Genomic DNA, 13,225 nt, shown 5'->3' with positions numbered 1-13,225 from the left:
GGGGGGGGGGGGGGACCAACTTACCCAAAATCATCACTTCACATATTGCCTGAATATATGTACAACTGTTTAGATATCTTAGGCATAATTATTTTTCAATTCTCACCTGGATGGCCAGGTAACAAAAGCATAGTACTTATCACAAAGGAGTCATCTCTGATCATGGCATGCAATTCACTACATAGCTAGAAATCGAACAGTTCGGGCAACTCAAGCCCCAGGAGAAGTATAAAAAAATACAGCCTCAGTGGACATGCTAATATTAACAGTCTTGCACCGAGATAAATAGAGAGTTATACAAGGATGTCACGTCCGCAAAACTGATGGAAATTATTGTCCTTAGAGATGGAGGGATGGGGTAAAAAATTGCTGCAGCATGAAATAATTAAAGCTTCTATCTCACATATGTCCGACTTAACAAATCCATACAAAAACTTGAAAGATCCTACTTCACTTCAAATGAGTACTTCACAACTTTTATATAAAATGAATGTTAGCTGATATAGTAGTAACTATTTACAAAAGCCATACTGGATGCAGTTCAATTGGGATGTACAACTTTCAATATGATGACTAAAACCATGCTACAGAAGAATTTACAACTACTTGCTACTTATTTTTGGCATTTCAAAAATGAGGGCTAAAAGAGAAAAGAGTCCTTTGTGTATCTGTCGGACTTTCCAACCATCTACAGTATAGACATGCTGCCCCAACTACTGATACAAGGGAAAGTGTCGCTAGAAATCCAAAATGTGAGACATCATTAACAATTATTGCAACTCCTAACATGATTGATTCTGCTAAACTTGCAACAGCAACCTCGGTTGTTCCGATAAGATTAGCCTTAGATGCAGGTATTCCAGTTTGTAGAATCTGTTGCCCAATGACATCATAGGACATGTGTCCCAGTCTTGACAATACCTGTGAAATAGTCAACATAAGTCTTCTTGAACTTACGATAACAATTATCCAATTTCAGATCATCTTTACAGTCACTAAATCATACAAGTACCAGAGCATGCCAACGAAACTAGATGAATATAAAATTCTCATGAAGCAATCTGTCGAAAGATAAAGCACTTTCAAAAATAGGTTCTTTAAATGCAAATAAAAGGTTATATAGTTGGCCACAAAAAATTCTCATTTAAAGCAAAAATAACAAGAGCAATAACTTACAACTAAAGCCAAGAAAAAGAAAACGGGAGTCTGCTGAGAAAGAGATCCACTCCAGTAGACAGCAACAGCTGTGGTCAGAAGCGAAGCCTGGAAAATTAGGCCAGCAGCTCCAGCCTGATATTTTAAAATTCATGAAAGTTAGACCCAGACTGTGAATGATAAGAGGACACTATTTCTGACAAGAACAAGAAACATATAAGAAGCAGAACCAACCCTTAAGATGCCAAGGTGCTTGACCATCTTTGCAGAGACAAATGTTGCTGCGACGCCCATTAAAGCACATATTCCACTGAAGCCCCCAATAACAGATGGATTTAAACCTGAAATCATTACAGTGATGTTCCCTTGAGATTAAAGTGGTCACTATTTTTTTTTTGAATTGGTAACTATTGTATATATTATAAAAATCATACATAGGTTGCACTGAAAACCAAATTTACATAGAGAGAATTTGAAGATATTCTAATTTAAAACCTAGCAGGATCCTAGTATGTCTATGATTGTCAATGTATCTTCTGTGTACATCTGTTTGCACCAAAAACAAAATAGAAGAATACAATTGAGTTTGATCTTCTGCAGTGGATTGCTTCTGTCTTCAAAACATCTAGTGTTCCTTTCCCTCCAGACTGTCCACCAAATACAAGCCGGAACAGTCCTCCATCTATCTCTGCTAGTTGCTTCAGCTCCAGCTACTTCCCAACTATAAATGACATCTTTAATCTTGTATGACATTGACCATGAAATACCCCTAAGACTTATAAAGATTTTCCATAGTGGTCTGTAATCTTGCAATGTAGAAACAAATGGTTGACAGTTTCTGCATTTTCTCCACACAGAAAACATCTTGAACACAGAGATATTCCCCTTTTTATGAGATTATCCTGGGTTAAAACCCCTCCTTTGCTAGTAGCCAAGTGAAGCAAGCTACCTTGTATGGAATCTTTGTTTTCCATATATGTTTCCAAGGCCATGTGTCTACCTGTTGATTATCATGATTCAAAATCTTATATGCATCCTTCACTCGGTAAACCCCTCTGTTGTGCCTCTTCCACCATATTGAATCCAAACCTTCCTGTAATCCTGTAAATGCTTCCAGCTCTTTGTAGAGGTCAGTTAGTCTTATTATCTCCCAGTCATTCAGCTCTCTTCTTAGAGCTATTTCCCATCCATGACAACTCCTCATTTCAGCTACTGTCTTATGCTGGTTTTGTGCAACAACGAACATATCTGGGTATCTTTCCTTTAAGCTTCCAATTCCTAACCAGTTATCACTCCAAAATGATGTGTTCCTTCCGTTGTTCACTCTTATGGAGGAATGATTCTTCATTATTGGCCAAGGTTCTCTGATGGATTTCCACACACTTACTCCATGTGATGTTCTGACTCTTTTTGACACCCAGTTGTTTTCTTCACCATACTTTGCTTTGATCACTTTGGACCATAAAGATTGGGGTTCTTTAGAGTACTTCCATAACCATTTAATTCTAAGAGCCTTGCTTTGGTTCTTCAAATTCCTAATCCCCATTCCACCTTGTTTTTTATCCATTGTTAGCGTCTTCCAATTGACTAAATCGAAGACCTTTTTCTCCTTATTGCCTTGCCAAAGGAAAGTTCTTCGGAGTTTGTCCAATCTCTGTAGAACGCCTGCTGGAATTGGGAACAAAGACATCATGTAAGTAGGTAGAGAGTCTAATACTGAGTTGATTAGAACTAGCCTACCCCCCAATGATAGGTACTGCGATTTCCATCTTGACAACTTCTTCTCACACTTTTCTATGACTGAATTCCAGATTTCTTTTGATTTGGATCTTGCACCAAGAGGCATCCCAAGGTAAACAGTTGATAGGGACCCAAGTTCTCCTCCCAATATCTGAGTCAGTTGCCCCATATTGTTAACTTCATTAATGGGAAAAATATTGCTCTTTCTCCAGTTAATGTGTAATCCTGATACTCCCTCAAATAAAACCAAAATGATCCTTAAGAATCTAAGTTGGTCTTTTTCAGCATCACAGAAGACTAGAGTATCATCTGCATATTGGAGATGTGTGATCTCTAGATTGTTAGCCCCACTCCTGTTTACCTCAAAGCCTTTAACCCATCCACTGACTTTAGCCGTTTTGATCATGTTGTTTAATCCTTTCATGGCTATGATGAATAGAAAGGGAGATAAAGGATCACCTTGTCTGAGACCTCTGTGTGAATGAAAATAACCTTTAGGACATCCATTTATAAGAATGGAAAATTTCACAGTAGATATACAAAATTTCATCCATCTAATCCATTTTTGCCCAAAACCCATTTGTTCTAACATTCTTAGTAGGAAGCTCCAGTTCACATGATCATAGGCCTTCTCGATATCCAATTTGCATAAGATTTCAGGTTTTTTCTTTTTTATTCTTGAGTCCACAGCTTCATTAGCAATCAACACTGCATCAATTATTTGTCTTCCTTTGATGAACGCCATTTGTTGAGCATCGACAATTTTCCCAACCACCCTCTTAAGTCTTTCAGTTAAGACTTTTGCGAGCAGTTTGTAGAAGCTCCCTATCAGACTGATCGGTCTGAAATCTCTCAATTCTTTCGCACCTGTCTTCTTTGGAATCAAAGCTATATATGTTGCATTGAAGCTTTTCTCAAACATCTCCTGTGAATGGAAGTTGTTAAAAGCCGCCATGATATCTTCCTTCAGAATGTCCCAGCACTTTCTGAAAAAACCCATTGTGTATCCATCTGGCCCTGGAGCCTTGTCACTTGCACACATCTTCAGACTGCTCAGCACTTCTTGTTCCTCAAAATTACTCTGTAAAGGCTCCCTTTCTGATTCAGAAATGCTTGAACTATTTTCGAAATTGACTGTTGGTCTCCACTGTTCAGGTTCTGTGTAAAGCTCCTTGTAGAATTCTATGATCTCGTTCTCTATTCTTTCTGGATCCTCGATTACTTCATGTCGAATCATTATTTGGTCAATGTTGTTGTTTCTCTTGCGTGCATTTGCAGTCCGATGGAAAAATTTTGTATTCATATCTCCTTCTTTGAGCCACAAAGCTCTTGATTTTTGTCTCCATGCCAATTCTTCATTCTTGAGTTGCACCTCAATCTCCATTAGAGTGACTGCTTTCCTGACTGATTCCTCCTCTGTCAACGCTCTTAGTTGTTGCGTTGTCTCAAAATCTGCTAGTTGACTTAGCAATTTTGATTTCTGCAGTCCCAAATTCCCTTCGTAACATCTACTCCATCCTTTTAGCTTGCCCTTGAGAGCTTTTAACTTGCAAGCTAAAATGTAATCAGGTCTTCCTGAGAATTCAAAAGATCCCCACCACTCTCTAATTCTATCCTCAAAGCCTTCCACATTCAGCCACCAATTTTCAAACTTAAAGTATGATTTAGCTTGTTCCCACGCACCACAGTCTAGAGCCACAGGTGAATGGTCCGAAATCAACCTTTGTTGGATAGATTGCTTGATATTTCTGAACCTTACATCCCATTCTTCTGAGATGAGAAATCTATCAATTCTTGAAGCCGCTGTATGATTGTCCCCTTTGAACCAAGTATAGTTTCCTCCTTCAAGTCGAAGATCTATTAACTCCATATCTTCTATACAATCCGAAAACTCCACCATCGCTCTGGACCTCCTTGAACATTCCCGTTTTTCAGAAGGGTACCTTGTAACGTTAAAATCGCCACAAACCGCCCAAGGACCTTCCATCAATCCCCTCACTGCACCAATTTCTCTCCATACTTTTTTCCTTTATATTCTACAATTTGGAGCATACACTCCTGTTATGTGACATTGAAAATTCTGTAGAAGAGCGTCAAACTTGCACGTCAAAGTGTATGCACCAGTCTGTAACACCTCCCCTTTCCATACTCTGCAATCCCATAACAACAAAATCCCCCCTCTCGTGCCGCTAGCTTCTAAACATGCATACCTCACCCATCTACCACCCCATATTTGCCTGACAATTTCCTCGATATCCCCCTCGACTTTTGTTTCTTGCATGCAAATAATGTCTGCCCTCCAATTCTGCACTTGACTTTTTATTATCTCCCTTTTCTTCTTATCGTTTAATCCCCTTACATTCCAGGAAATTACTTTGATCATCATATAGAAATGATTGATAGATCTCTTCCCCTACTCCTTTTTCCATCACTCTTGAACTTGACATCGAACGAAGTTAAACCTTTTAATTCCAGTGATCCTTTGAATCTTTGTTTCTTCACCTCCAACTCTGTCTCCACCCTTCTTACCTGTCTGCAGCTGTCAATTTGCATTAGCAACTCCAGTGCTTCTTCTTCATGTCCTTGAAAATCTACTCCAAACATTTTCCCCAATTTGATCATATTTTGGTGGACCCATATTGTTGCATCCATGTCTTTATCCAGTGATGGAATGTGTTGCTGAACTGCTATAGGAATCACCTCCTCGATTTCCCACTCTTGAATAGAGCTAAGTTGCTTTAGGTGTTCCACAGTGCTTCCCACATGTTCATTCCCCATCTCTGAGTTTATGCTTTGCTCCCCTTCCTTCTGTTCCGATCTTGCCCAATCTGCTCCTCCATCTGACTGATTGCAACTGGTAATTGTTTCCTTTTGCATACTTTCGAGATTCACATTGAGGGTTTGGTCCCCTGGAGAGGACTCTTTTGCCCCCGAGTAAGAAGGCCCTCCCATTTCCTCGATATAAGGCTTCCGCCCAGTATCATCAGAGATCTCACACGAGAGGTCATTAAAAATGACTTGTGCAGCCATATCGGGGTCATAGGATTTCAGCTTGACTTTTGACACTTTACTGCTCTGATTCATCGAAGTTGAACCTTGTGCAAATTGTCCACTTGCCTTTCCTTTACCAGTGTTAAGCTCATACCGTGTCTTTCTTTCAGCCCAGATTGGGATGAAAAATTTGGTTCCGTCTCTTTCAATCCCCACCTCATTGGGAGTCTTTCTGCCATCACCAACAATTTTGATTCTTGCCCACTTAAGATGGTTTTTGAGATCAGTTTCTTCTTCTGTAGCTAACCATCCCCCACAGAGATCTCCTATTTCTTTGAAGATCTTTTGAAAGTGGTCACTATTTTCAATTTCAGTTTTTTTTAGCAATGATGAGTTTTTGATATATTTTAAAGCTTTTGCAGGAAGTGCAACTCTCATTCATCTGAGCAATTACCTACAAACTTCAGAAAGCATATAGGTCATACATGGATTATGCAAATTTCCAATTTAGTTGCAAACTTCTAAGATGGAGTGCATAACAAGACCAGTGTTTACAGGATATGCCACTTAGAGTTGCAAAAACACTATTAATAAAGCCAGCAAGCTGCTTGAATTTAAAAGGTGTGAGCACCTAATTTACAACTAAAAGGCCACTGCGCTTGTTGGACACACTCACAATTTCACATGAAAAATATCCTGAAACATCCAAGAAGTGGCATGTGCGTGTGTAACATAACCTAGGCGAAAACATGGTCCACTGGGTGAAACTGCCCAAGACACCACACAGAGAAAGTCACCTATGCTTGCCAACACCAAAATATTCCCACGGTGCTGTGCGGGTCAAAGGATTAGACATGAATTTTTAAGTCAACATTGCAATCACTAAGGATTTTAAAAATTAAAGTATTTAATTATTTCCTTCTTGTAATGGATAATTCTTTTTTATAAAAGTGGTGTTCGGGCCATCTTGCACAACCTCGATTATTCCCACGAGTACCTGCTACCTCCTACCAGCACAAGCACCATGTAACTCTACTCACCAAGGCTTAGGCAACATAATCTTTTCTCCATGGTTTTTAACTTTTACCCACATTGACGGTTAGGCCACACCTTTGGGTCCTCTTGTAATGGATAATTTTCTTGGAAAATCTGGTCAATATAGGAGCATTCCATCCATTCTGAGGGTAAGAGAAACAACAACAACAACCCAGTATAATCCCACTAGTGGGGTCTGGGGAGGGTAGTGTATACGCAGACCTTACCCCTATCCTGGGGTAGAGAAGCTGTTTCCAACGGCATCCTTCCCTCCAAGAACTCCCCACCTTGCTCTTGGGGTGACTCGAACTCACAACCTCTTGGTTGGAAGTGGAGGTTGCTTACCATCAGAGCAACCCCTCTTCTCTGAGGGTAAGAGAAACCGTCTATGAATTCATACGGCTATTTTATTCTTAAGTGATAAGAGTTGTACAGTGTCCTAAAAAGGAGTTACAAAGGTCTTGAATTACTCGACCTACTGTCCTAAGCTTTCAAGTTGGATGCTCATATAAAGACCAAGCTTTGGCATACCTTTTCCCACACTCATAACTTTGCAATAAGTACACATGTCAACCCAAAATCAGTTAAACATGCATAAGGGTGTTAATAGCATTAAAGTCCACATATAAACCCCATAATCAAGATGCTCGTGTAATATCCCCTATTCGATAAGATAAGGGAATCCAAAGAGATTTAAAGATGTTGTCTTAAGGTTTTGAGTCAACTCACATTCTTTCCCCAGATAATACATTACTACAAGAGAAATATCTAGAAATAAAGATGGGGACTATCTCAAGTTATTATGGTGTAGAGTTTAGGCTACTTGTTAATAGGATATCTTAAGGCATTAGAAGGATTTTGGGACAAAACCATCATAGATCCTCATCCATAAAAATTTAAAAAATAAAAATAAATAAATAAACGTTAATAACAATCAACAGCTAAATGTTTTTAACGGTTCCTAGTCAGTAACGACTTAATCTACAGATAAAGAAGGTTAAACATTTCGTTTCTTTCTAAGAACATCCCTTCTATATGGTATATATCCGCATGACAAAAAGTACACTTCACAGATATGAGTTTCTCTCCATAAATAGGATTAACTGTAATTTCTTCAAGACCTCAAGGGCTGTGACAAACCAGGATAGCTCATAAATACCATATAAATTTCAAATTGATGAAATAATAATCAAAAGTTCAAACAAACAAAAGCATTGATTCAATTCAAACTTTTTTATTTCTTATAGGTCATGGTCCAACAAACCAATCCAGGTTGTCTACCCTAATGTTTGAGCACTTTCTATGAGCTTGTAAATTGTTTCATGAAGTGGTAAGATTCAGTACACTGCAAGAGTCAAATAGATGATCATACATCTCAAATCAGTTTTCATGTAGAGCCACCAAGTAAACCATCATCATATCCAAAACAACCATGCTTAGAGACACCAAGAAAGCTATCATTATAGCCACTGGTAGGTTTATTAAGAGTAGCTACATTATCAAAATCCAATTAGTGACACAAGCAAAATCTAAAGGTGAGAATATCACGAGTCTAGAATGCAGAAATTACCTTGCTGTGTTAAGAATGCTGTCATTAAACCACCAGGTGCAAGAACAACATTGAAGTACAAAAGCACATAGGCTATGCTTGCTGGAAGAACAGGTTGTTTGACATATTCAAACCATCCATGCTTTATAGCTTCCAGACCCACTCTCACTGAAAACAAACAACAGGCTCAGTATAAAAGTAAAATCTATTTCCACCTTCATTGTAACTCAACTCAAGAGAAGATACCTATATTTTCAGATTCTAGTAAAGACCGCTCGGAGGAACAACTGCAACAAGTTTGCACAGCACGGTCAAGAACCCCAGAGGAAAGCTTGTTGGTTAGCCATGTCAGAGATACCTAGTAAAAAAGGTGATAACATTTAAGAGCTACACAGTGTTCTAAACTTCAAATCACAGAATGAAATAGAACCAGAACTAAGATTTACCAAAACAGGAAGTGCCCCAATCATCAAACCGGCAGCAATTTTTAAGCATAAAACTGGTTCATATTTAGACAGAAGAATGCCAAACAATGCCGCACCAGCAATCTAAAATTATCCCGGAAAAAAAAAGAGAGCTATAAGATAAATCATAAAAGACCAAATTTTTAACTTAAATGACAATCACTGCAAATTTCAAGTAAAGTATGTTTGATAAACTTAACTCAATAGAAACAAAATATCAATACATCTGAATATATTTTTTTAGATCATTCATAATCATTACGCTGCAAAAGAGGGGGGGAAAAGCTGCCATTGAATTGCCTATTACCTCGCATAAGAGGTCAATACGGCTTAGAATAGCATTTGCTTGAGCAAGAACAACTGGGCGATTAGTTCCAGCTAACTGTAAAAACATGACTTAAAATTAGGAAACTGCTCAAGCACCGTTAAGTAGTCAAAAAGTAAGATATAGTTGACAAAACAAAGTTCAAACAGCAGTACCAAAACAACCCAATCACGCTCCACTGCGACCCCCAATGCCAACCCAGATAGCCTCTCAACAGCTCCCGCTAGAACAAGCACAACAAACCAAGGACGGAAAAGTAAAGATGATGCAGATGTTGGATGAAGAGTATGACCATGTATAATCATTCCAACAGACACCAACTGGGCAGCTGTCTGACAGAAAAGAAGTATTAGAAAACTTGCAGGAAAAAGTTTTGCATACACCATTCCTTAGCGACACACCCCGAAAAGGATACCTGGACTATAGATAGACAATTATATGCAGGTACCCTCGGAAAGTGATCCATAAGCTTGCCAACCAGAGGACCTCCACCAATTACAGCAAGCTGTACAAAGTATAGCAGGATGTAAGGTAAATAATTATCTTCAAGCCTTTAGTCTTCCTGTAACTTCTAATCAAGGACCGTCCTGCTCTTTTTAAACCTCTTTCGCACCTTCTTGATACCTTTCTATTAATAAAATAAAACATCTTACCTTATCCAAGAAAGTAAAATTTAATACCTTAGCAACGAAAGCCATTAGTGCTACAGGAAGAAGACTAGGATGAATCAATGCAATAGCAGCAGGCGAGGCAATATTCCAAAGTTGTTCCACCAAATTCCCAGCCAGGCAACTAGCATATAAAGCTGTTCGAATGCATTGACATCAGAAATCTATAAAATGTTCAGAGATTACCGGCATAACTCGACTAATCATTAACTGGTCATGTTTTCAAAGTCAAACTACTTATCAAACAAATTACCCTGGTGATGTGCCGGGGGGTTTTGTGGAATAATGCATGCATAAGCTTTGTATATTAATAATACCTTGTTTGGTACACTTTTTGAACATATGCATTAGTTAAGCAAGCATCAGTTATAAACCCTATTTAGCATTATCCTAAGCATAACTAATGCATAGGAAACCATGTTATTAACAATGCAATGGGTTTCAATGCATGCATTAGATTAGTTAAAGACAAATTTGCCCTTCAAAATTTATGCTTGATTAAAATATGCTATTATATTAATGCAAGTTTGATGTAAAGTTTGATATTGAAATTGCTCCCGCTATTTATATCTATACTCTGCCAATTTCTTCATTGTAAATTTATAAATTTGTACTCTATTACTACGTATTGGAATGCACTTATAATCAACTCATTTTCCTTTTATTTTTTAATTTAAACTTTCTTTGCCTAATAATCCAAGAAAGTGATAAATAAATACTTAGCATATTTCCTTTTTTATAAACAAATATTCAGTTCTATACTACAATATAAGTAGACAAATCAAATAATTTTTTTAAAATCTTTTCATAATTAAACATTCCTCAACATATGTTTCTATAAAAAGATAAAGTGATGGACTGTTTATGAGGGTATTTTTGTAAACAAACAATTCTTTAAAAAATTGTGCAATGCTTTAATACATCAAACCAAACAACAACAACAATAACCACCCAGTATAATCCCACTAGTGGGGTCTGGGGAGGGTAGTGTGCACGCAGACCTTACCCCTACCCTGGGATAGAGTGGTTGTTTCCAATAGACCCTCGGCATACTTCCCTCCAAGAACTCCCCACCTTGCTCTTGGGGTGACTCGAACTCACGACCTCTTGGTTGGAAGTGGAGGTTGCTTACCCCTTTTGTCTGACATCAAACCAAACAATGGATAAGAAATATTTTAGCATAACTAATGCAAGCATAACCCCAAGAGCAAGGTGGGGAGTTCTTAAAGGGAAGGATGCCGAGGGTCTATTTGGAAACAGCCTCTCTACCCCAGGGTAGGGGTAAGGTCTGCGTACACATTACCCTCCCCAGACCCCACTAGTGGAATTATACTGGGTTGTTGTAGTATCCAGATAATGTAATACAGCTGATCCAAAGTCAGTCACCAAAATCTAGCATCTTCTTGAACTGACTGAGATCGGAATTCCATGAATCATCAACAACAGTAGTGGTGGTCTTGTTAGATTAAGTCTCAAAGCATACATAAAATAACTTTCGTAGGAAACACTATATATATACCGTTACTGAAGATAAAAGATTTGAGTTCTTAGGGAGCTCTCAAACCGTTACTGAAGATAAAAGATTTGAGTTCTTAGGGAGCTCCCAAAATTCAAATCTTCAGCTTGTTTAATGACATTGCTTTGTTACTCCAAATAATCCATCTACCATATGAAATATGATTAAAAAAGAACAGATATTTATGTCTCAGAAGGAGAGCCTTAGCGTAACTGATAAAGTTATTGCCATGTGACTAGAAGGTCATGTATTCAACCCGTGGAAACAGCCTCTTGCAGAAATAAAGGGTAAGGCTGTGTACAATAGATCCTTGCGGTCTGGCCCTTCCCTGGACCATAGCGGGAGCTTAGTGCACCGGGCTACCCTTTTTTAGATATTTGTGTCTCAGCCTCATATCATACGAACTTCTAGAGGACCGCACCAGATTCTCGATGTATTGGTATTTCACAGAAGTATCCTTTGGTTAATTCCAAACCAGGTTGAGGTTATGCATTTATCAGCATTTTAACGTACAGCAGACAGCAATTCATTCACTTTTAACCATAAGTTAAGCTTCTACCACACTAATATGAAATGCCACTCCACCTAAGAGGAAAAGACTAACCGTATAACCCTGCTGGATGAGCAGGTGTTGCAGCAATAATATTCTGCTCCTCCTCCGTTAGGACCTGGTCAACATTAATAATAGAAAAATCAAAGTGATAGTTAGATGGGAACAGGGGCAGTCAAATGACTGAGTAGAATTAATCATAACAAATCCTACAGGCAATGTTGTCAAGAGAGTGTCCACGAATGTGCCCTTAGCTAGCAGGTTTAGTGCTTCAGTTTCCAGGATATCAGATTTGAGATGAATAACAGGTACTGAACAGCCGAAATCATCAGTTGCAACATCATCCCGAACCTCTTCATCAGTTGCAATGTCAGTTAAGACGTCAGTATTTATGGAACATCTAGAGCTAAAACTTCCAACCCTGCATTAAAACCAAAGAATTCAGCAACTCTTGCACTGTATCACATTATTTTTCCTCTGTTTGGCTAGTAGTAAATTAGATTGACTTTCCTCAGGCATTTGATCCTTGAGGATCAACAATGACCACACTATCCTATACGAGTGCTACATTCTTGTCCGAATACCAAATTTAAGCTATTTATTGGGGAAAAGGGGTAAAGTCACAATGCCCACACGCAGATATACAGTACCAAATCAGTGATTCAGAATGTCAAGAGCTTAAAATAAAAGCATAAAGGAGGCACCTTTGAGGGGTAAAGCGAGGAGTAGTTAACCATCGACGAGAAGAGAAGCAAGGGCGTATTCTAAAGGAAGACGACGACATGAACGGAACTTGACGAACAGCAAGGAAAGCGTGAGAAACAACAACCGCCATGGTTTATTTAACTGCTTCACAACTTTGAAGAAACGGATTTCTTCTACCGATACTTCTCGATAACTACTCATGCAGCCCGAAACACCTAGCCGGTAAATCCTAGGGTCATTCGTTTATGGAGACGTGTGTGTGTGGACAATGTATTTGTGGAAATCTCAGAGGAACTGGATTGTTATCTGGTTGAATACGGAGGCGGACAACTCAAAACTCTCGCGAATGGATTGCCTTAAGTCCAGAATTTTGGCTGCTGACGTGTTTTGATTTTGCTCCAATGCTGTGCCCACTTGCTGAAAACTTTTAGAAACTGTTGGCTCGTGTTTGTTCATTGCCGAAAGTTGTTCAATTGGTCCCTAAGCCGTGGTTGGAGTTATGAAACTTTCCCCATAGTTCTAGTTTC

The 13,225-nt window shown here is 38.7% G+C and overlaps 1 protein-coding gene across 1 annotated transcript; it reads right to left on the bottom strand.

Moving 5' to 3' along the window:
* Positions 1 to 449: 449 nt before the first annotated feature.
* LOC107783221 (solute carrier family 40 member 3, chloroplastic-like) lies at positions 450 to 13,225 on the bottom strand. Its single transcript, XM_016604191.2, has 13 exons — positions 12,698 to 13,225; positions 12,207 to 12,414; positions 12,048 to 12,111; positions 9,940 to 10,064; positions 9,675 to 9,764; positions 9,415 to 9,591; positions 9,242 to 9,316; positions 8,917 to 9,018; positions 8,717 to 8,828; positions 8,492 to 8,638; positions 1,390 to 1,496; positions 1,177 to 1,290; positions 450 to 921 (listed from the first exon to the last, which is right to left on the bottom strand). Exons 1-13 carry the CDS (start codon positions 12,826 to 12,828, stop codon positions 628 to 630), a joined length of 1,746 nt encoding a protein of 581 aa, XP_016459677.2. The 5' UTR covers positions 12,829 to 13,225; the 3' UTR covers positions 450 to 627.

The sequence above is a fragment of the Nicotiana tabacum genome, chromosome 7 (assembly GCF_000715075.1).
Source record: "Nicotiana tabacum cultivar K326 chromosome 7, ASM71507v2, whole genome shotgun sequence".
Taxonomy (NCBI): Eukaryota; Viridiplantae; Streptophyta; class Magnoliopsida; order Solanales; family Solanaceae; genus Nicotiana; species Nicotiana tabacum.
This window is presented reverse-complemented; position numbering and strand designations above follow the sequence as displayed.